The sequence below is a fragment of the Equus quagga genome, chromosome 4, assembly GCF_021613505.1.
Source record: "Equus quagga isolate Etosha38 chromosome 4, UCLA_HA_Equagga_1.0, whole genome shotgun sequence".
Taxonomy (NCBI): Eukaryota; Metazoa; Chordata; class Mammalia; order Perissodactyla; family Equidae; genus Equus; species Equus quagga.
In genome coordinates this window covers 64,635,141-64,658,659 of record NC_060270.1, presented here as the reverse complement: position 1 = coordinate 64,658,659, position 23,519 = coordinate 64,635,141, and the positions used below count along the sequence as shown (strand labels likewise).

General features: G+C 53.3%; 1 protein-coding gene across 2 annotated transcripts in view; it reads left to right on the top strand.

Moving 5' to 3' along the window:
* Positions 1 to 7,387: 7,387 nt before the first annotated feature.
* MYO7B (myosin VIIB) overlaps positions 7,388 to 23,519 on the top strand; it is a 93,518-nt gene continuing 77,386 nt past the window's right edge. For both annotated transcript variants that reach the window (XM_046659014.1, XM_046659013.1), the window contains exons 1-2: positions 7,388 to 7,523; positions 17,738 to 17,778. In XM_046659014.1, coding sequence (XP_046514970.1) covers positions 17,761 to 17,778 — 18 coding nt within the window. In that variant the 5' untranslated portion in view covers positions 7,388 to 7,523; positions 17,738 to 17,760. The remainder of the gene's footprint in view (positions 7,524 to 17,737; positions 17,779 to 23,519) is intronic.

Below are 23,519 nucleotides of genomic sequence, written 5' to 3'. Positions count from 1 at the left end.
TCCCAAGTTTAACAGCAAAGCACTTGACCTTGCCCACCAGCCTACACTGCCTCCACAGTGTGGGGGGAAGAATACCACAGTGGTGATGTGCCCATCTCATCACAGGGCATGAGCATGACTTATCACAGGAGACGTTAACTTGACCGATTGGAGGATTAGTTTGCTGGGGTTGCCGTAACAAACACCGCAGACTGGGTGCTTAAACGGCAGGAATTCCTTGCTCACCGTTCTGGTGTCTGGGAGTTCTAGATCAGCGTGGCAGCAGGGTTGATTCCTCCCAACGACTCTCACCCTGCTTGCGGATGGCCGCCTTCTCCGTCCGTCTGCACAGGGTCTTTCCTCTGCGCGTGTGTGCATCCCAATCTTTCCTGACGAGGACATCAGTCAGGTTGGGTTAGGGCTGACCCTAGGGACCTCCTGTAAACTCATGGCCCTCTTTAAAAGCCGTGTGTCCAAATACAGTCCATCCTGAGCCACGGGGGTGGGGGGGGGGCTGGGACTTCAACACGTGGATTTGGGGGCACACCATTCAGCCCACGACACCCGGTTAGGGTGGCATCTTGTGGGTTTCTCTCATATAAAGTTACTATTTTTCTTTTTCCATACTTTATTTTTTGGAAGCGAGTTGCTAAGTCCAGCCCACAAGGGGAGATGTGCGGACTTCTTTGACTAAACACATCAAACAGGCAGGCAGAGGGTCTCCTGCCAGGTTCTCTCCCTTTGTCCTGTGCCTGTGTGAGCGCTGAGCTGGGGGCCGCGTGAGTCCTCCCTCGACCTGAAACCCAGAATGGGGTCCTGCAGAGCGGGGCTCAGGGAACACCCGCCGAGCCAGTGACCGCCTGACCGCGCGGCCAGGTCAGTGAGGGTTGCACACGGGACGGCCTCGAGACCCTGGACCTCCCTCGGCTCCGACCCTCTATTGGAAGACAGTTTATATTCTTGGGTCTGGGTTTAGCAGGAGATGCAAAGCTAGAAAGATAATTAAGAGCAGATTTAGGAGAAGTTACTAGGGATTGTAATCTCTAGTTTTAGGGGCTATGCAGAAAAAAATAAGTCGTTTTATTCAAAACCAGTTTAAAGCAGCAGCGAGTTTTCATGGCCTGTTGACTCTTCCCCAGGGCTCTGGATGGTAAATACACCCCAGCACTGAGAGCAAACCCTGCGCCACCCGGCCCCGCCCGCCCACACAGTTGGCTGGTGGCTGGGCTGCAGCTCCCTCAGGCTGCAGGTGTGGGTGACAGCTTCTGTGAACCTGGCTGGCTTCAGAGACTACACCAGGTGGGATTGACCCCACTGCTCTCTGCCCAAAAGGGCGGCAGTTTCACCAAACAAGCCAACATTCCTGAAACAATTATGGTTAAGATGGTATAATTACTGCAAGCCCATTCATTACTCAAGTTTATCGGTTTGAATCCTGACTCTGACTTTCCAGCTGTGTGACTTTGAACAAGTTACTTAACCTCTCTGTGCTTCAATGTCCTCATCTATAAATTGGGGATAATGGTAGTATTTATCTCATAGAGTTGTTGTAAGGATCAGATGTGTCTATACATACATAATGATTCCTGGGACATAATATATATGTTGGTCATCATTATTATTATCAGGCACTGTAAAGATACGAAATATCTAACATATGATTCTTGCCTTGAGAAGCTTAGAATCCATCAGGAAGTCCTACTCTGAAAAAAACACTTGCTAAAAGATAATTATGAGATCTGAGTAACAAGTGCCATGAGAATTAAAAGGAGAGCAAGGCTAGAGTGGACTGTGGCAGTCAGGGCCAGCTTTCTGAGAGAGGAGGATTGAGCCGATATTTGAAAGACAAAGGCAGATTTGAATGGTAGAGGGACCACGTTTTAATCATGGTAGGTTAACTATTATAACAACAGCAAATTTCAGTGGCTTGACACAAACAGGTTTATTTCTTGCTCTTGTAAATAGGCAGTGGGGGCAGTGGTGGGGTGGAGGTGGTACTCTCCTCCCAGGAGTCATCCAGAAACCCAGGCTCTTTCCGTATTGTGGCTCCACCATTCCCTAGGGCCTCAGAATCCACTGCTGGATGCTTTGCATGCCGCCAGCAGAGGGGAGAAGAGAGGCAGCGGAGGATGGCACGGGAGGTTTTAATGGTACTTACCCTCACTCCAAGGCCACTCCTAATCATGAGTGAGGCTGCAAAGAGTCTCCCAGATGTGGGACCAGGAGGGAAAGAAACTGATCTTGGTGAACACAGAGCAGTCTAGCCAGGGGTAAGAAATCCATCCTCAGGCTTCTTTTCTCAGAGGTGAAGCTCTTAGCAATGTAATTCTCACTCTGAACCTCTTCCAAGAGCTACACAAAGTATCCTTGTCATCATCACAATCAGCACCATCAGCATCATTTGCCTGTTTTATTGAGTTGCTACACAATCAAGTTTTGTTTTCCCTTCCCACTGCCTCAACCTCCCCAGGGCAATCAAATTAGTCACCAGGATGCCATCGACCCTGGTCATGGGCAGAGGCCTCATGTTTATAACCAGTGGCATAGGTTTAAATACCGGGATCCAAGACCGAGATTTATTCACTAGATTGCCCAAGCTCTCCAGGGAGGAGAAAGTGACACTTTGTGCCCCTACTTTGCCCCTCCCGCTGCTTTGGACAAATGTCTGGGTGGGTCCTCAGATGGGTTATAGTGACACAGCACATTCAGAAATGAGTCATTCCCTACTGGACTGAGGTGGTGGATGCCTCCCTGGCCCATCAGGACTTTGGATCCGAGCTCCACCCAGTCTAGCAATGTCTATCTCCCAGTTGCTGGTGCAGGGAGGGCAGAGCACTCGGGCTTGCCTGATGATGCATTCCTTTCCTTGGTGTGTCAGAACCAGGATCCCCTGGGAGCACCAGTCCAGCAGCCTCTTCCCTGCACCCTTCTCATCTTCTGAGCCATATCTTCCTGCCGTCCAAGAAAGCGGGTGTGGGGTCACTTCTTCCAAGAGGACATCCCATTCTGGTCCTCGCTGGCCCCCTTTCTCCTAGCCTCCGTTGCACCTGGACCTGTGAGCTATACGCTGGTGCTCAGCTGGGGATGACTTGGTCCCCCCGGAAACATCTGGCAATATTTGGAGACATTTTGATTGCACCACTGGGGGAGGGCATCTAGTGGTAGAGGCCAGGGATGCTGCTCAACATCCTAGAGTGCACAGGACAGCTCCTCCCAACCCCTGACAAATAACACTCGGGTTCAACATGTCAGGAGCTCCAAGACTGAGAAACCCTGACCTACACAGAGAGAACATACCCCCGATATACACGCTTACACACTACTCCCCCTCATGCGCAGGGGAGACGTTCCCAGACTCCCCGCGGATGCCTGAAACTGCAGGTAGTGCTGAACCCTCTGAATACTAGGCTGTTTCCTACACGTGCAAACCTATCATAAAGTTTAATTCATAAAGTAGGCACAGCAAGAGATTAACAACAATACCTAAAGAAATGGAACAATTATAACAATGTGCTGTAATGAAAGTTATGTGAATGTGGTCTCTCCCTCTCCCAGAATATTTTATTGTACTGGTCTCACCCTTCTTCCTCTGTGATGCTATGAGATGACACAGTGCCTGAGTGATGAGACGAAGGGAGCTGAAAGGCAGCGGCACTGGGACACAGCATTAGGCTACCACTGACCTTCTGTCAGAAGGAGCAGCATCTACTACCGAACCACGGTTGACCAGGGGTCACTGAAGCCGCGGAAAGCAAAACCACGGACAAGGGGTACAGTGTACCTGCTGTGCGTGACTGTGCCCCAGGGGAGTGTTTAAGCCCTGCTTCCTCCCAGAAATTCTTCTGCCTCACCTCGGAGACCACAGAAATGAAAGGGGAAAGGCCCTTCAGAGCCTGGGCAAGCAAGTTGGGGAAGCACCTTCTCTGAAAATCTCTGAAAATCGACTATTTCATCTGCCTTGGGGGCGGCGGAGGACACAGTCAGGGTCGTCTGAGCGCTGGCCTGGGAGTCAGAGCTCCAGTCAAACCTAGCCCCCACCACCTCCAGCCTGTGACCTCAGCGAGCTTCTTACTTCGTTGGTTCTAACTTCCTCACTATGAAGTGAGGCTAAGCACCCCTAATTTGTAGGGTTTTTATGAGGGTCGAATGAGATGACACATGCAAAGAGTCCAGCACCCAGAAAGTACTCGTTAAATGCTAGTTCTCTTTGAGACTGAGAATTCTAAAATCCTCTACCGAGTGACTCAGTCACAGAGTTCTCTGCTGACAGGGGCGCTATTTGATAGTGTGAATGGATAACTCGGCTACCATAGGCTACACGGGAAGATTAGGGCCCCCAGGAAACAAGCAGCTTCAGGGGGCTCTACAACACGTTGGTGGAGCCAAACATATGCTCTGCTTCAGTTGCTATGGAGCTGCTACAATGGGCCTGATCACTGGACGGGAATGGCGTGAAACACAGGTTGTCCCAAGGAGGCATTTCGGCTCAGCTCAGAAACATATCTGTACAGGGTGGCAGAATGTTTGCATCTTGAGGAGGACTGTGGAAGCAGCATTAGGCTGTGGGAGAGCCAAGTCTGGTCACAGGTGTGACAGGGAAGAAGCTGCCCTGACTGTCCCCCGCCCCTTGTCTTGATTCCCAGGGCTCGGGGAACAGCTGAGGCTCTAGGAGAAGGCCTCTCAGGGTGGCCTCCTTGTGCCTGGCCAACGCCCACAGCATCGGGCCAGGTGCTGGCAGTTACATGCACACTGTAGCTGGGAGGGAGGACTTGATGTCCCACTGGAGGAAGGTTAGCAACAAAACACTCATGCCCCTTGTTTCCATACGTTCCTTTCTAGAATCTTCCTGTAATGATAATGCAAACAAAACTGTGAGCACAGTTCATTCACTGCAGGGCTGTGGCTGACAGCAAAGGGTTGGATGCCTCCTGATGCCTGTCCAGGGAGGACGCTTACACAAGTCATGGAGCACTTGGAGGATGGACTATAGCGCTGTCTCTAAAGACTGGCGGTTAAAGTTTGGTACAGGGTAAGAAAATGCTTATGATAGAACATCAGACGTGAAAAAAAGTGGGAGGTGAGTTTGTAGGTGTGCAAAATGTGTTTCTATCAAATTTTGTTTAAGACAGGCTCTGGATAGAGATATCTTATAAATGGCTTTGTTCTACACAGATATCCTGTTCCACTATTGTTTTGCATGACAGCAACAGAAGAGGACCATAGAGGACCCAGCCTGGTGGTGGGGGTCCCAGAGTAAGGGGCCCGCCACTTCTGGGAGCTGCCAGGGCAGCACTGCCAACTCCATAGGAGGGAAATGGCGTTTTCCTAAACCAGAGAAGCCACGTGCCATGCGAAGCCTCCAAAAAACAAATGTTGGCCCAGTAACAGGAAGAGGTTGTAAGGGGATGGGAGGCTAGTTGGGGCTGAGGGCAAAACTTAAGCGCCAGGTTCAAGGGGAGCAGATGGGGGCCCGATGAAAGGCTTAGAGCATGGCTTCCTCCAACGGCCCTGCATCAGGGCATCTCCCAACTCACTCCCCTGCTCTTGGCAGGGGCTGGTTGGCTGTAAGAAACAGAAGCTCTTTAGCATAATACCCTCAAGGTCCATCCATGTTACTGCAAATGGCATGATTTTGTCTTTTTTATGGCCAAGTAGTATTCCATCATATGTATATACCACATCTTCTTTATCCATTTATCTGTTGATGGGCACCTGGGTTGCTTCCAAGTCTTGGCTATCGCGAATAACACTGCGATGAACATAGGGGTGCAGATATCTTTTTGAGTTAGTGTTTTCATGTTCTTTGGATAAATTGCCAGAAGCAGAATAGCTGGGTCATATGGTATTTCTATTTTTAGTTTTTTGAGGAATCTCCCTGCTGTTTTCCATAGTGGCTGCACCAGTTTGCACTCCCACCAGCAGTGTATGAGGGCTCCCTTCTCTCCACACCCTCTCCAACATTTGTTATTTCTTGTCTTGTTAATTATAGCCATTCTGACCGGCATGAGGTGGTATCTCGTTGTAGTTTTAATTTGCATTTCCCTCATGATCAGTGATGTTGAACATCTTTTCAGGTGCCTATTGGCCATCTGTATATCTTCTTTGGAAAAATGTCTGAGCAAAATAAGTCAGATGGAGGAAGACAAATACTGGATAATTTCAGGCATATGGGGGAAACAAACAAACACACGGATAAGGAGAACAGATTGGTGCTTACCAGAGGGGAAGGGGGTGGGGGAGGGTGAAAGGGGTAAAGGGGCACACGTGTGTGGTGACACAGAAAAACTAGGCTATTGGGAGTGAATACAATGCAGTCTATGCAAAAGCTAAAATAGGATAATGTCCACCTGAAATTTACACCATGTTATAAACCATATGACCTCTATAAAACAATGAAAAGAAAACAAAACAGAAACTCCTTCAAGCTGTCTCAACAAAAGGAGCATTTAGCAGAAGGAAGCGGGACTGGAGCCCCCGCAGGGAGCACAGGCAGCTCTCACTCGGCGCTTTCGGGTGGCAGGGACCTCTGCCTCTCTCTGGGGCCACACGGCCTCCTGCTCAGCGGCTCTTCTGGCTTGCCCTGCTCTCTCCCACCAGCGCTTGGTTCCCGTGCCCAAAAGAGGTCTGAGGTCTGGGTTGCCGCCCTGCTGTGGCCTCGCCTCTGTCTAAAAGGTGATAGCTGGGGCGCACCTCTGCCTGCAGCTCCCCAGTCCTGGGAAAGGGCAGGAACCTGAGTGGCTCTAATTGGGCCAGCTGTCAGGACCACCGAGGCCTCTCTGCCCACAAGGAAAGGGCTGCAGCTGCGCAGGTGTCTCCCCTGCGCTCATTCTCCACTCCCCTTCAAAGCCTTGCCCTCACCCTCACTTGCAGGGACCACCCGTCCCCTCCTGTTGGGCCTCTCCCAGGACGCCCTTCAGAACCCTTTCCCATCAGAAGGGTCTGTATTGGCCTCATAGCAAAAATCCCCACTTCGTTCCAGTCCCGGCCCAAGCCAGCCCCTCTGTTCCCAAAGACCCTACTGGGAAGCTACACACCCTAATGGCCTTTAGCCCTGTTACCAGGCTTTCTGGCATCTCCCGTTTGTGCTCCTAATTAGGACCCGGGGGTTGGGAGCAGAGCTCCTGCGTGGGCTTCCTTGGAGTCCCCAGGACACCTGAGAAGATGCTGAGCTCCCTGGATGACCAGCTGATTGTCACCATGGGATTTGGCTGGTGGCCAGCAACAGGTGTGTGGCACGCAGACGCTGATGGCCTGTGGGGACTTTGCCGAGGAGCCAGGGTTAAAGATCAGCCAGCTGTGAGCCTCCGCTTGCTGGGGCTGCAGGAGCCGTGTGGGAGTGGATGTGCTTGGAGCCCAAGGACAAAGTCCCACAATAAATTACGTGGCCCAGAGCTCTCGGCCATTTCCTCTTGGCCCTTCCGCCTCCTGCTCCTCTCCCTCACTCTCCCACAGCCCGGAGCCCTGGCACTGCCTCCTTTCCCTGCTCCTTCAGAGTGCTGACGGTGGAGGCAAAGAGAGTCGGCGAGACCCCCCGTCCTGACAAGGTGAGGGCGCACCGGGGGCCTTCTGTGTCTGCCAGGGGCACTGGGCAGGCTGTGAGGACGGGAGGGGGTCGCTGGCAGGAGGTGGGCCAGGAGGCACAGACCTGGGGAAGCTCTGCAGGGCTCACCTGGAAACAGGGAAGGCCTGTGACGCACTGTGCTGGAGAGCCCCTCCAGGAGCCCGGGCATCGGAAACCCCAGCCCAGAGATTCGCCTGCCCATCAGGCTGCAGGGCCAGCCTGGGGGCTGAGGAGGAGGAGCAGAAGCTCTCCTGGCCTCCGCTGCAGGAAGGCAGACTCCCTGACAGAGGGGACGGAGCCCCCTAGCATGAGGCTTCACCTTGGACTCGGGCGTGAAGGTTAGGCTGGTGCCGATAACTGGGCACCTGGCACACGTCAGCTGTGCCATATGTGCCATCTCACTGCGTCCTCACAGCACACTGGTGTCACGGCCTCCTTCCTACAGGCAAGGAGACTGGAGCCCCTGGAAGTCAAGATGTCCTCAGGGAGAAGCAGAGCCGGGCCTCAACTCAGAGCCCGGGCCCGTCTGACTCACCCACACACCTTCTCGGACAGTTGTGTTAGTCCCCTCTGAAAGGCCTGGGCCGCCAGGGTGAGGCAGGACCCTGCCTGCCTGGCCTCACAGCCTCCTCTGCGTGGGGGCATTGGGTCGTTGGGGGAGGCGTGACTGGGGGGAGGCGTGACTGGGGGGAGGGGTGCACTGTGGGCTCCCAGGGGCTGCCTCCCTCAGCTGTCGGATTGGTGGGCATCCATGCCCACTTCACAGAGGAGGAAATTCGAGACGCAGACATTGGGGGGTCTGGCAGCTGGCAGGTGTGGGGACCCATCCTAAATCCCCTAAAGCAGGTGTGTTTGCTCCCCACGACCAGGCTGGTCCCTCGGACTCCACTCTAACTCTTGACTTGAATTTTGTTCTAACCCATAAAACCCTGAACTCCCTTCAGGATTTTAGTCTGAAGAGAACCAAAACTCTGCTTATGGCTCCCTGGGCCTCGAGCACACCTTCCCCCCGCCCCTAGCCAAGGAAACTTCGATAAGAACCACCCAGCTCAACAGTGCTTCCTGGAGGGTGCTCCCCCTCTCCCTGGCCCCGGGGGTGCCCTGCTGTCTGGCCCTCAAGGCCTCCTCCCGGAGGCCTATCCGTGTGTGTCTGTCTTGGGTCCAGCTGTGTGCTCACTTCAGCACCGGCTGGGGGTGGCAGGTCTGCAGCTCTGAGGAGAGGTGATGCCATAGGAACAAACACTTACCAGATACAGAAGGGGCATAACTTCATGCTTTTCACGCCTTTTGAAGGCTCTTGCTCCCACATTCTCCCTCAGGCCCTATGACAAGCCATTCATGGAGGAAGAGCAGGAATTATAGTATGATTTTCACAAGAGCACATTGAGGGTAAATGCTTTGCCCAAGGCCACTGGATATGAGCGCCTTTAAGGCACAGGCTGAGGATTTCTCTGTTGCCTGCACCCTCCCAGGGTGTGGCAGAGAATGGGCACTTGGCAAATGTGTGTCAAGTGAAGGAATGGAGTAGTTACTAGAAGGAGAGCTGGGAGACAGTCAAGTCTTCCAAGCCAGCGTCATCTCAGACTCTCTGGTCTACCTCCTCAATTAACCAACCAGCGGGCTTCACGCTCCTTCACTGCTGGCTGGCGGGGCGAGACTGCAAAAGAAAAGTGACCCGACCGGGGCCCAGACCTCATGGGCGTCAAGAAGTCAGAGGCAGAGATCCTGGGGGCGAGCCCGGGGCGGGGACAGAAGTAGGTGAAGGAACCCAGCGGGCTTCGGAGGAGGGGACGATGATGGTGGAGATCAGGGATGTCCCAGGCTAAGGAAACAGAGTCACAAAGGTGCAGAGGAAAGGAAGTTCCAGTCCGCTCGGGCTCTGTTGGTGCCTGGCAGGAAGCGTGTGCAGGCGCAGGGGCTGCAGGAGACGCTCTGTCCGCGCTGATAGGAATGTCTCTTCCGCATCGTCCTTCACAGTAGCCCCGTGCTACATGCGGCTACTGAGCACTCGAGGTGCAGCTAGTGTGACTGAGGAGCTGAATTTAAATGTTAACTGAAATTAGCTTAAATTTAAATAGCCACATGTGGCTAGTAGCTACCATATTGGACAGTGCAGCCCTGGAGAAGGCAGCGCGTCAGACTAAGGAGGGGCGAAGTAGACTAAACAAGCACTTTGGAGCCAAACAAGCATGGCTTCAAATCCCGACTTGGCCACCTACCAAGTGTGGGAGCTGACGCCTCAGTTTCTTCTTCTGTCAAATGGAACCACATCACTTACTTTGCAGTGTTGTTGTGCAGATTAAATTAACCAACTACTATTGGGAAATCCTTAGCACGCACCTGAGAACAGTCTGAGGCCTGAGCCCCTGCTCTGTCCTGGGCGCAGGGCACAGAGTGCTGAGGGAGCAAAAGGGAACCGTAGGCAGCGGAAGAGACCGAAATGCACGTGGATACGACAATCTCTCTGTCATCCGTTGCCTGCCTTATTCAAAAAGTAAGCAAAAGAGAGTATTTGAGGCAGCTTGCAGATACCTATAGTACAACAGAATCAAAAATAAAGTAAATGAGAAATGAAGATGAGGCAGAAGTTAAGGTAGGAGAAGAGTGCAGCTGGAGAAAGGCTAGGACCCGTAGTTCCCGGGTGCTGGAGACACAGAGCCACCACATCTATTCTGAGCTTCCTGGTGGACAACGCGAAAACAAGATTAATAATGTCTTCGAGTTAAGAACAAGCCGGTCTCAGGAGGAAGCCCATCTTTGCAGACGGGTTGTCGGGAAGGGGAAACCAAGTGAGGAAATGCCATTGGCAAAACCAGTGAATTCCAGAGGGCTTCTCAAGGGCTGTCTCTACAATGAAGGAGGGCTTCTCGAGGGCATCTCTGCCAAGCTCTCCCCGGGCGGGCTGGCAGCACCTGCTACAGCGAAGCTCAGGAAAGCTGTTCTCTGCGCAGGTGTGAGTCACGAGTTTCAATGCAAGGCAGTGAGTGCCCGTCCTGAGTGCTGCCCAGGGTCTTCTGGGACCAGAGAGGGGCAGGCAGTAGCTAGGACGGGTGAGGACAGCACCAGGGTGGCTGCAAGGAGACACAAGTCATGTCTGAAAGAGTGGACGGGAGATGAGGCTGGAAAGGCAGGCCCTTCGCCTGGACCCACAGGGAGCCGCGAGGGCACTGAATGCAAGTGTGCGTGTCCGCTGTGAGGGGGAGAGATAAACTCGGTCTACTGGCTGCTGGTGGGACCAGCGGCCTTGCTGAATTCCCCACAGCTGGAAGGGGAGGAGACCCTGCTGGGAGGAGAGATTCTCCTGGCAGAGCTTGTTCACCAGGGCCACCCTGCCACCACCGACTCCCCAGGAGGGGTGAGGAGCCCGGCTCTGAGGGAGCAGGGTCTCTCAGCTCCACATTGTCATACACTGCGAGGTTTTTGGCAGCGAGGCCGGCTAGGCCCTGTGCCCCCTAGGGCAGGATGGGATGGAGGACTACAGCTTCATGTCCTCACCCTGGGCTTACCTGGGCAGAAGAGAAGGGAGGCCCAGTGAGGACCCAGAAGCATCGTGTCTCTGGGCCAGGGGCACCTCTCAGGGACATATACCTCTCAGGTTGCCAGTCACGTGGTACTCATGGGAATGGCACCTGTGGACATCACCCCGAAGGCCAGGCACTCCTGTGTGGGATGGGACTCCCTTTCAATAGAGGATGTGTCCTTCTGCAGGCCCTCCGGGCTCTGGGCTGCAGAGAGGGGCTGAGCCGTCCCGGGCCACAGCAGTGCACGTGGAGGGGCTCAGAATATGGCCCCTTTCCCTGCTGTGTGCTGCCAAGCTCCGCACCACTGAGAGCCCCCGCCTCACGGGGCTGCTGCTCCCGGCAGCCCCTGCGTTCCTCCCCGTCACTGAAGCTGATGGCTGGTCTTGGCAGATGGTCATCGCTGTGGCACAGGGCAGGATTTCAGGCACCCGGACACTCCCGTGGGTAGGAACATAGATCATGAAAGCAATCTACGGCTATGGACAAGCCAAACATGACAGAAAGGAGCAGAATGTGAAGGAAAATTCCCCCCACTCCCTCCGCCTACACCACCTCCAATCCCGCTCTCCAGAAAAAACCACTGTTAATGGTTTAATATAATTATCTCTAAAGAAGATGTATCTCCATCTTTATATATATATCGCCTGTATTTCTAATCAAAAATGTCATAATACTATAAAATATAGTTTGCTTTTAATACATACACATACATCAACACATGTATTAGATCGAACCGTAGGAAAGTGCCAGTGTTTGTCTGTCCCGACCGACTGGACTGGCGAGGTCCAGCCGGATCCCTATGGCCTACTGGACTATGCTGACCTCCCCCGAGTGGCGGTCCTTCCTGCCTACACCAGCTGGTGCAGCCTTTGTTCTCCTCGGAGCAGTGCATTACACCTCAGGGACCCTGGGCTCCGGGGGAGTGGGGAGTAGGCAGTTAGCTGGTGGCATAGGATACCTTCCAAGCCTCTCAGTGTCTCCCCCAGCCCCTGACGCCCTTTCTGCCTAAAGAATGCTCACACCCCTTTCTGGGGCAAAGCTTTGTCAGCCCTCCAGGGGAGGGCTCTTTCTGGGCTGGCGTCACATAGACCAGAGTCTCAGTGTGGGTTTTGCTTCTTGGACTCCAGTCACCTCATCTGTGCCCCACACACCATCTGGCACACAGCCCCCTGCCCACTCTGGCCCCCTCCAGGCCCCAGCAACACTCTGATTTTCTCCCCAGCTCCACCTCCCCACTCGCCTTTCAGCATTGTCTTACCCATTCCCTCAATCCTCCAGCTCAGCGATGCCCCAGAAATGCGTGTCAATGGTGTGTCTGTAGACCTCCAGCAGCTCTGAGGAGGGCTTTGGGGACCAGCAGCTCACCCTTATCCCCTCAGGTGATGGTCACCCCCATTCTGCTTCCTGAGGTTAGCTAGGCCCTGGGGCCAGGGCAGGATGCTGACCCCCATGGGCTCAGCCACTCTGACCTGCCTCAGAGCAGGACAAGAGGGCCTGAGCTAACAAGAAAGCATCTCACCTCCAAGAGGCAGGAACTTGCAAATGCCCAGGGCTTCCCCTCAGGGGCAACCTCGCTTGGGTCACATGCCCGCTCTGGGGTCCCGTGATTCACAGTCCCTGTCAGAAACACAGTTTGGACAAAGGGAGGAGAACGCCCCCAAAAGGACACAGGGGAAGGCATGTCAGGCAGACCAAACAATCAGCATCTCCCTCAGACCCCGGAAGGTCACGGTGAGGGCAAGGGCCCTGGCAGGAGATGGAGGGGCCTCCAGAGGCAAAAAGGAAGACGGGGAGCAGCCTTGCAGAAGCAGGGGGTGCGTCCAGGAAAGGGGGTGTGGCTGAGAGAGCCCTAGATGGACTCCGCCATGTTGGCCTGGGGCAGTGAGTGCAGCGTTTGAGGGCATGTGCCTGTGAGCCAGGGCTGGGAGGGCGTGAGAGTGAGAGGGTGGAGGCCGCGTGCCGGGGCGCCTCCTTCAAGCAGCTGGGCTGTGGAACAACAGCCAGATGAGGGCAGTAGCTGGGGGGTCAGGAGGCCAAGAAAGTTCATTCTGGGAGAGACAGGACCTGAGTTTATCCCTATGCAGAGAGGGAAGGACAGAAGAGCAAGAATGGATAAAGAGGTGAGAGGGAGGGGCAATCGTATTAGTTATCCATGGCTGCATAACAAAGTACTCCAAAATTTTGCAGCTTAAAATGACAAATATTTACCACATCACTTGACTTCTGAGGGTCGGAAATCCAAGTGTGGCTTAGCTGGGCAGTTCTGGGCCAGGCGCCTCGCGAGGTTTCTGTGCGATTTCTAGGGTTGCCGGAACAAAATGCCACAGGCCAGATGGCTTAGACAACAGGAATCTGTGTTCTCACAGTTCTGGAGCTGGAAGTCCGAGACCAAGGCCCTGGCAGAGTTGGTTTTCTGCGAGGCTTCCCTCCTGGACTTGCAGACAGCCGTCCCCTTGCTGCTTTGTCCTCACATGGTCATCCCGCTCTGCATGCACACCTCTGGCATCTCTTCCTCTTCTTCCGGAGGGCCTCGCTCATCTTGGACGAGGGCCCACCCTAAAGCCTTGATTTAACTTCATCCCCTCTCTGAAGGCCAGATCTTCAAGTACAGTCCTTCTCTGAGGTACTGGGGGTTAGGACTCCGACATGTGAATGTGGGGACGCAATTCAACCTGTAACAAGGTTGCAGTCAGGCTGTTGACCTGAGCTGTGGAATGTGAAGCCTCGGCCGGAAGTGGAAGGTCTGCATCCAAGATCACTGGCTGTGGACAGGAGGCCTCTGCTCCTTACCGCAAGGGCCCCTCCTCAGGTCTGCTTGAGCGTCCTCATGGCCCAGCAGCAAGGTCCTAGGCCAAGTGAACTTAGAGAGGACACGGAGGAGGCCCCAAGCCTTTTGTGAACTAGTCTCAGAAGATACCCTCCATTTCTCCACCTTGTTGTGTTGTTAGGAGCGAATCACTGAATCCGCTCTCCAGGTGAGGAGAAAGAGTCCCCATCTTTTAAAGGGAGGAGTGTCAAAGAATTTATGGACACATTTTAACTACCACAGTAACTGGCAGAGCAAAAGCCCTGATAGAGGAGGCCAGAGACAGGGCTGAAGGGTTGGTGCGCGGCCGTCGGGGGGGTCCCGTCCTCTGGGCAGTCCCTTAAGTGCTCCCAGGAACAGGAGGATGCAGGAGCGGCAGAGCTGGAGGCTGAGGATGGGTTCTCTTTTCTCTCAGTGACGCAGATCAAGGTGTTCTGCAGAGTGAGCAGCGGTGGGGGGGAGCTTTGAAATATGGGGTTTTTCGCAGAAAGAGCTGATCAGGGCCCACAGAAGGGTCTCCGGACATTTCTAAAGTCCGGGGGTGGGGGGATGCAGGCCATGAAACTGCTCTGGGCCCTGTCTTCGAGGTATGACCCATCCCCGGCATGCCCAGCTCAGGGCTGGGACTTTGCAAGGTGAGAGCAGGAGACAACAGTGTTCACGGGAGAGGGGTGGACCAGAGGGGTCCACATTGTGTTCTGCTTATTATACTTTAATTTTATATTCTGTCTATGAGTATTTATAAAACCACTTTGTTCCAAAAAAGATTTAAGGCAGTTTCGAGCCAGCCCTGATGGCCTAGCAGTTAAAGTGTGGCACACTCTGCTTTGGTGGCCGGGGTTTGGTTCCCAGCTGTGGAACCACACCACTCATCTGTCAGTAGCCATGCTGTGGTGGTGGCTCACACAGAAGAACTGGAAGGACTTACAACTAAAATGTACAACTATGTACTGGGGCTTTGGGCAGGAAAAAGAAAAAGGAGGATTGGCAACAAATGTTAGCTCAGGGTGAAGCTTTCCCAGCAAAAAAAATTTAAGGCAATTTCCAGGCTGGTTGGGATAGAATGAAGCTGGAAGGCAGGCCGGCAGATTGGGGAGAAACAGGGGTCATGACGACATGAGAGCACAGTTGCTCGGAGGGCATGCTGCTGGGCTGCATGTGGCTGGGGAAAGGCAGTTGGAGGACATGGCTTCTGAGGTGTAGCCGTTCTGGGAACTGAGAAGATCAGGGCCATTCTCAAAGGAGTGGAGGTCACCAGAGTCTGGGGGTCAGAGGAGCGGGAGTCCAGGACATGTGGCAGGTCATTCCTCAGGGTACAGCAGGATGTGTGAGGCACACCCAGGTGTCAGGAGCGGGATGGCATGAGGCACATGGAGGCCATGGGTGAGGGGACAGAAGGTGACAGAGCCAGAGACCATGGGTGGGCCTCGAATTTCTACCTGGAGTAGAGAAGCAAGGAGCCATAGCAAGAGTGTGGAGCCAGAGGCAGGGTGGTGACCCTCGAGTCTTTCCCACCCACTGCCTCCCTGGGTGATGGGAGACAGACCAGCCTGCAGGGCCACCTCGGTGGCACAGCGGTTAAGTTCACACGTTCGCTTCGGCGGCCCAGGGTTCACTGGTTCGGATCCCAGGTGCAGACATGGCACCTCTTGGCAAGCCATGCTGTGGTAGGCATCCCACATATAAAGTAGAGGAAGATGGGCACAGATGTTAGCTCAGAGCCAGTCTTCCTCAGCAAAAAGAGGAGGATTGGCAGCAGATGTTAGCTCAGGGCTAATCTTCCTCAAAAAAAAAAAAAAAAGAAAGAAAGAAAGAGGTGCCTGGGAGCCAGGATTCAATTAAGGGCTTCTTTACACTTTCAGATAGACTCTCAGACTTTCCCAAAGCAGAGGAAGTAGGGCAAAGAGCTTGGATTGCGGAGTTGGGCAGAAGAACCCCCTTCTTCACTCACCAGCAGAATAGCCGTGGCACAGTCCCGGCATGCTCCAGGCTCTGGAGCCCACCTGGAAACCAGGGACAGCAGCGTGTCCTCTCAGAGCCATGCTGCTACACGGGAAGGCCTCGCCCAACGGCAACTGTTAATTGTTGGTGTGTCGAGGTTCCCACCAAAGCAGGTTCCAGAGCCTGGCCCAGCTGGCTCACCATGCCTGCAGGGGTAGGGCTGGTGGAAGTCCCCTGGGCCCGCTTCCCTGGGGGGGGAGGAGCAGGAATCTGGCCCAGCCGTGTCAGCAGCCTCGTGTCTGGGCATGATAATCCCTCAGGGATCTCAGGAGTGCTTCCTGGGGAAGGGCTGGTGACACAAACAAACATTTCACCAGTGCTCCCTTTGTGTCTCTGACCTCGCAGAGGACCTGCAAAACCCGAGCCATTTCCATTTCAGGCAGGAGCGTGCTAAGTCACTCGCAGGATCTGCTCCAGCTCGTGCACCTGGTGGGTGGCAGAGCCACACTTTCCCACGGTGCCTGCTGCCTCTCTGGCCCCTGTGGACACACACTCCTGCAGGGTCAGTGCAGGGTGGGAAGCCCAGGGCACTGAGCATCAGTAGGGAGAGTGAGCTGCAGGGTCCCTGAGGACACCCTTCCTACATTCTCAGACGCTGTCCACCCCAAAACATCCCAGCGCAGACTCCTTCTTCCTGTCTGTCCCCAGGAGAGCGGGGACAGGACCAGGAGAGGAGGTACCGTGCTCCTTTGGCATCAGGGAGAAAAATGTAACCTCGGACTTTGAAACAGAATCTACAATCTGATTACTGCCTCTTTGCATTGTAGGCTCTCAGAAGTGCTGGGAGGTTTAGATCGTCCTTAAACGTACAAATGCCCGTGCACTAAATAACAAGTGGGGTAAGACAATGCTTAGTCCAACAGAACAGAGAGGTAAAAGCTTCTTTGTCGTGTTCACCTGCCGCCACACCCCTCATCTTCTCTCCCCTCCCGGCTCAGTCTGCACGGCCCAAACATGCTGACCGTGCGCACCTTTCACTTCACCCGCTGCCTTCGCCAAGGTGGCAGCATCTCTCCCTTCTTTCCCCTGTGTGTGAATTCTTCCTCATCTGTCAAAGCCATCAAAGCACATCCTCTCCAAGGGCTTCATTCACTGTTTCATTGAACAGATATTTCCTGGGTCCCTCGTGGGGGCAGGTCTGCGCTAGACGCAGGGAACACAGTGACGAGCAAAGCAGAGCTGCTACCGTCTCATGCTGCTCATCCCCATGAAGGGCAAGGCCCTGGGGCTCAGGGTCAGGGAAGCAGCGGGCAGGGCTCCTCCTTTAGATTGGCCCCTGGTCTCCCTTCTCCACCTGCCGGGAGCAATCAGGCCTGTCTGAGTGCTCCCATAGCCCCTGGAAAGGAGGCAGCTCAGGGTGGGCTCCCAGCTGTGCGGCTGATGAGCTGGGCTACCTGTCCTTTGTCAAGCCCTCGTGTGAGGTGGGGGAGCCCCTGTGCTCTGGGATGCCGGGAGGTCTAGATACCGTGCATCACGTGTCTATAGCCGCCTGGCTGCTCCTCTCAGCACTCCCCAAGCTCTGTGGTGATGGCTAGTTTTCACAGACGTCTGACCAGGTAAAGTCCACGCTTCTGGATGGCAGGGACCATGTCTTAAGCACGTTCGGAACCACCCCACTTCCTGTGTCGAACCCAGTGCTGAGTGCAAAATAGATGTCAATGAAGAGGGGACTACGGAAGAAACTGAGGCAGCGTCTTCTTCTGCTTGGACGGGACTGTGACTTATTCGCCCGTTTGTTGGAGAGTCGTTTTTTGAGCCGGGCCCCAAGCCAGGCACAGGGGACATGCTGGCGAACACACACAGGCCTGCCCTCCAGGGCTCCCGGGCAGGGCCACGAGGACTGACGCTCTGCTTTCTGTCTGCACACAGGTGGTGAGGAGCTGCGCCTCAGGATGTCGACCTTCAGGCTGGTGAGAACTGCATCCGTTCCACCCAGGGGTTATTTGTGGGGGTTACCGAAGGCGGCGTCAAATCACTCCCAAGGAAGGGAGAGAGGCAGTGAGACCCCACGAGGAAAGCACCAGGGACAAGGGGGTTGAGGAACAAGACAGATTACATTATCTAGAGAAAACGAGCTTGGCAACCTCTGGGCCTTGGCAGGGTGGCCACACACGAGCGGCAATCCCTCTCTTCTATTCAGGGCTTTAAACGTCTTGACCAAGGGCTTGTTGTCACATTCTGGCAGTTGTGGGAGCTGCTCCAGAGAGGGTGGAGTTAAACACTGGGCCGGTCTCAACCTGGGGCTTGGCACCATCTTCCCTCAGCCCAAAGAGCGTCTGTTCGGGGCCTGCTGTGGCCCAGTGGCCAAAGATGACTCCATGGGAAGGCAGGAGAAGAGCGTTGCATTGACAGTTGAGTCAACAAACGCTGGGACGCTGCCCTGCCCTGGGGTTGGGGTGGGGCTCCAGGCAACCCGGGTGGTGCGTGCCTGACACAGAAGCTCTGGGACTGGGGCAGGGAAGCCCCCACACCAGCCTGGGTGTCCCTTCTTGCCCTCCAGAATTCCGACCAAAACCCAGCAAAGCCAGATAGTGCTGCAAAGTCCTCTTTGATAAGAAAAGATTCCAAATGTTCTCCTCCTGAATGCCAAGCGGTAGGGTGGCTGTCGCCTCCTTCTGGCCCCTGGATCCACACGGCTGAGGGGGCAGCATCTCCAAGGGCGCGCCTCAGGGCTCCTGCCACCGAACCCTAGAAGTATCTGACTCACAGAATGGGCGGCTACGGTTGGTTTTCTCAATTACAGGAGAGATAAGGCTCGAGAGAGACCACCCGTGGTCTAAGCATTGAGGTTGCAAGGGCCTTTGGTAAGTAAATCACAAACATTAGAACTTGACACCACTTTGGGGCGTGAGGAGGTTTTAAGGCAAAACCAGGCTTATTTCACAAAGGAATATCCCATGGGGTGCATTAGCTCCAGGAGTCCCACTGGGACCGTGAGGAGCTTCAAGCAGAGTTTAGAAAGATACCTCTTGGGGGCATGTTACCCTCAATCGTAATTGTGAGCTGCTCTATCATCGAACACTGCAAGTTCCATGAGAGGAAGGTGACCATTTTATTCATCAATGAACGCTTCAGAGGGCCCGAGCCACTGTTGAATAAAGGGCAGAACCATCTGACCTTATGCCGGGGTCCCGCCCCGGCGGAGTCCGGGTTCCTGAGGGATGGACGGCGTCAGCGCGATGAGTGAGGAGGAAATAAAGGGGACGTGAGACTTGGGTTGGTGTTAGCAAGTCCGACTTTACTGTGCACAAGTGTCGTTTATATATTTTTCAGGATTAGTACAGAAATGGTTCTACAAATATTCTCAGAGAGATAAGGAAGTAAAAAACGAGCACAAGAATATTTATTAGCATTCTATTCTATAGAGCATAAGGTTAATGGTAGTCTTCTCCGCAATTAACTAGTGTTTGTTGTCTCTAAGCTAAAGGAGATAGGTACCTAGGCGTCTGTTGTGATTCATGGTAAAGTTAAATCAAAGAGAGAAGGTCCAGGCCTCCGGACAGGACAGCAGTCCGTCTGGTTACATCCTGGTGGAGCCATCCCTGCCTCCCTCAATCATTTACGCCATTAGTGTAGATGGTTAATGGGAACAAAAGGCGACTCCAGGGTGTCTTATCCCCAGGGCTATCTGCATTCTCAGCGGGCAGTTAAACATCTTTACATTTTTGCGCCCTTTAGGGGGTGAAAGCATTCCTTTGTCTTTTAGATTGTGGAACTAACAGTCCCTTAAGTACACTGCCGGAGAAAGTATCATATTGTTAGTAAAGTAAAGGGCTGAAAAGCTAAGCTAAACTGTATATCTTCAAGAATAAAAAAGAGAAATAAGTATAGGCATAACCTTGATAGAAAGCATGCATATAATTCAGAAAATATCAGGGGTGTCGGCCGGCCATTCTTCACCGAGGGGCATCCCTGCACCCCTCGCCCCTTCTACTCATCAATTATTTATTATTTATTGCTTTTAGGAGAAAACCTCTATAACATTTTAACAGAAAGCAGAAGGTCAAGAATAATATGTAGATACTTCTTGATCATCCAATTAACCAGCAAACTTAGAAGGACGATGCATATATATATTTAGGCAAAGAACTGGAGGGAGAAGGAAACATTAACCAGATGGAGGCCATAAACCTAATTCGACATCTTAACTGGGCAGGATTCCTTTCTGATTGTCTCAAATGGGACTGTGTGCTCCTCCAATAATTAACTGAAAAATATCTTGAAAGTTACCTGCAGGTGGTCACATTCTCTTACTATATCTAATTTTCCCAGGAGGTAGTGCCTCCCAAGCAGCCACCCAAAGGAGTGAAAACTGGAGGTTAAGAAAGGAAAAGGAATGAAGGGCCATTAGAAGCAGCACAGGTTTCAGAACTATGTGAGGGGCCGGCCGGTTATTCTTCACCAAGGGGCGACCCTGCACCCCTCGGCATTAATCGGCTGGACCCTGTCAAACAGCCGATCAAATGATGTAGCCACGGCTCCCAGCAACCTTATTACTGGTGCATCATTTATCTGTGCCTACTCTGTGCTGGGCACTATTCAGGCTCTTAACCCATATTACCTGGCATCTTCACAACAGCCCTGGGAAGTTATCCCTTTCAACAGATGAGGAAACCGAAGCTCAGAGAGGTTAAGTGACTTGCCCAAAGCCATATAGCTTGTGGAATATAGAGTAGGGATTAGGACCCAGGTCTGTCTGACTTCAAAGGGCTTCCTATTAGTACACTTGGGCCGCCCCAACGACAGACCACACACTGAGCAGATTACACAACGAACATTTATTTTCTCACAGTTCTGGAGGCTGGAAGTCCAAGATCAAGGTGCCGTCAGGGTGGGTGTCTGGTGAGGAATCTCTTCCTGGCTTGCAGACGGGGCCCTCTCGCTGCGTCCTCACGCGGCCTTCCTTCTGTGCACACACAAAGAGAGAGAGAGTTCTGATATCTCTTCCTCTTCTTCCAGAGACACCAGTCCTACCAGGTTAAGGCCCCACTTCTTTGACCTCGTTTAGCCTTAGTTACCTCCTTAAAGGCCCTATCTCCAAACACAGTGACATCGGGCATTAGGGTTTCAACATATGAATTTGGGCGGGGGACACAATTCAGTCCATAACAGGCTTCAATTTTTACTCTGATCTCTATTAAGAAAATTCAACCATGTTAAATAACTACATCATGAAAAGAGTCTTAATTTGTTAAAAAGCAACTAGCAATGGCCCCCCCAAGGCTCGTGAACTCTTCCAGTGCAATTGAAGTGGGCTTTGAGTCAGAGAAGTTGGACTCGCACACCCCGGGCTGCGGGGGAGGCGGGCGCTTCTCCGGCAGCAGCTGAGCACTCCTTTCTCAGAGCAGAGGCTGGCCCGCTGCTCGGGGACGCTCTGCATTTTCCTGCTGTGGGACTGTTCCATTCCCCGGACCTCAGTTTTACCACCCGTCAGATGAACGTGGGGCTGTCTGAGACTCCTTAGGACGTCACAGGCAGTGCCCTTTCGGACCTGGATGACCCTCACTATGAGCAGGGGAGGCAGCGCCGCCACTTCTCAGGTGCAAAGATCACTAGCGAACCCCCCACCTGATGCCCCGGTCAGCCGACACCAACTCCTCCAGTCTTCCTGCAGCCTCCTCCAAGACCTGTCCTCTCACGACCGCCTCTTGGAGCCAGACCAACCTTGGTTCAAACCCCAACACTACCACTTACATCTTTGTGGTAAAATGGGACTAATGATGCTATTGTTGTGCGGGTTACACAGGGTCATTGAACGCCACATATAATTCCAAACTTTGATAACAGCTCAGGACTGCTAGGCGTTCTGAATGGGTACAAGGTGGAGTGTGGTCTCATCAGAAGGAATAGCACAGGCGAGGGCCCCAGGGAGCCAGATCGCGGTCGGTGCATTTGGGAAAGCACTGGGAGCGGTGGAAAGTGCCAGTGTTAACTCTGCTCTGCCCCAGCGGTCGGCGGTCCTGAGCCCAGGCGGTGCTGAGCGCCGGGAATGTGCCTGCTCCACACAGAGACAGAGGACTCAGTACAAAAGAAGGATGTAAAATATCTCATTAATAATTTTTATATTGACTATTGGTTAAAATGATAATATTTTTAATGTATTGGATTAAATAACAACATTCATAACATTAATTTCACCCATTCCTCTTTGCGTTTAAATGTGGCCACTGGAACATTATAAATCACATGCGTGGTTCACACTGTATTTCTATTGGACAGTGCTGGCCTAGTCCGTGCTAAGGATTTGCAAATGGAGCACTGTGGACAGCGTCCTTTTATAGCAGCTGAAGGGGCAGGATGAGTGCATAGGGCCTGGATACTTGCCCCACCCCTGAGGTGAGGGGGATGGTGTCCCCAAGAACCACGTGAACTGAGAACTGGGGAGACATACAAAAACTGAAGATTTTTGCGGAAGGTGAATACATTCTGCACTGCCCATGCATTTTTTCAACCATTAGGTTTTCCCTGGTTTCAGCTTCAGGGACCCCATCACGTGCACACGCACACACAGTAGCTGACTTAAGGATGAACATGCACATGGACGTTTCTCTCGCCCTGAGCACCAGCCCCTCCACCTCCCACCCAATGGGCGAGTGAAGAAACCCAGAGTGTGGAGCTGCCACACTTTCTGAGCCATCCCAAGTCCCTGGGTAGAGCGTGGCTTTTAGTCACTTTAATGAAATACCATTTTCCTTCCAAGTGAGAATGGTGAATGTTTGCATACCTCTGTGCAGGGGGACTGGAAACCCTTCAATGGGGAGACTGGGTGGAAATATTTTCAAATTCAAAGTGCCTCTCTGTTAACTTAGCACAGTCCCCAACTCATGAAGCCATGAACATTTGCTGAGCTTGATGGCAAATCTCTCATTCCTTATCCTCCATCAGTCTGTGCCTTATCAGGTGGGGAGGGGATCCAATGACCAGGCACTGGAATGTGGGGGCATTCCTGGGAAAAACAGGGCCCTCGGCCCCAGCGGTCACCATGCCATCTGTTCCTGCGGAAGGGACGGGCTTCTGTGGGGCTGCTGACCAACCCGTGCCAGGCTAGCCCAGAGGCCTGCTGCTGAAGACGCCTCCATGACTCCCCTGCGGGCACAGAGCCATCTCCAGGCTATCTCCTCCACTATGGGGGGAAGAGAGACACAGCGGGTGGTGTGTGGTGGGGGCCCAGTGCCCGTTCCGCAAGAGGCCAACAGATCCTGCCCGTCTCAGCAGACGTCAGTGCGAGGACACTGGGGTCAGGCCTCCCAGAAGTGGATTGTCCACAGCTTCGTGTCTTTGGGCTTCCTTGGAGTAATTTCTGTCTCAGGCTGGGGCGGGAGCTCTTTCTGCACCGTGGGCAGCAGCCAGCTGTCCCGCACTTCTTCTTATGGGGAACAATGAAGGCAGCGGAGACCTCTGCTTTCTCTAACTCATCCTCGATTTCTTGAATCTCACTATAGACTTTTACTTTCTTTGCAGCTGACAGCTTCTGCTTTTTCTCTTCTCGGTCATCGTTTTCCTAATTCAGCTGCTTCTGCACAGTATTCTTTTTCTGCTGATAGAGTTCATGAAGGAGCTCTATATTTCTGCTGCTTGGCTCCTCGTTTATTTCCTAGTAGGTCTTTGGTCAGTGAACAAAAGTCACGTTCCAACTCTTCTATTTATTCTT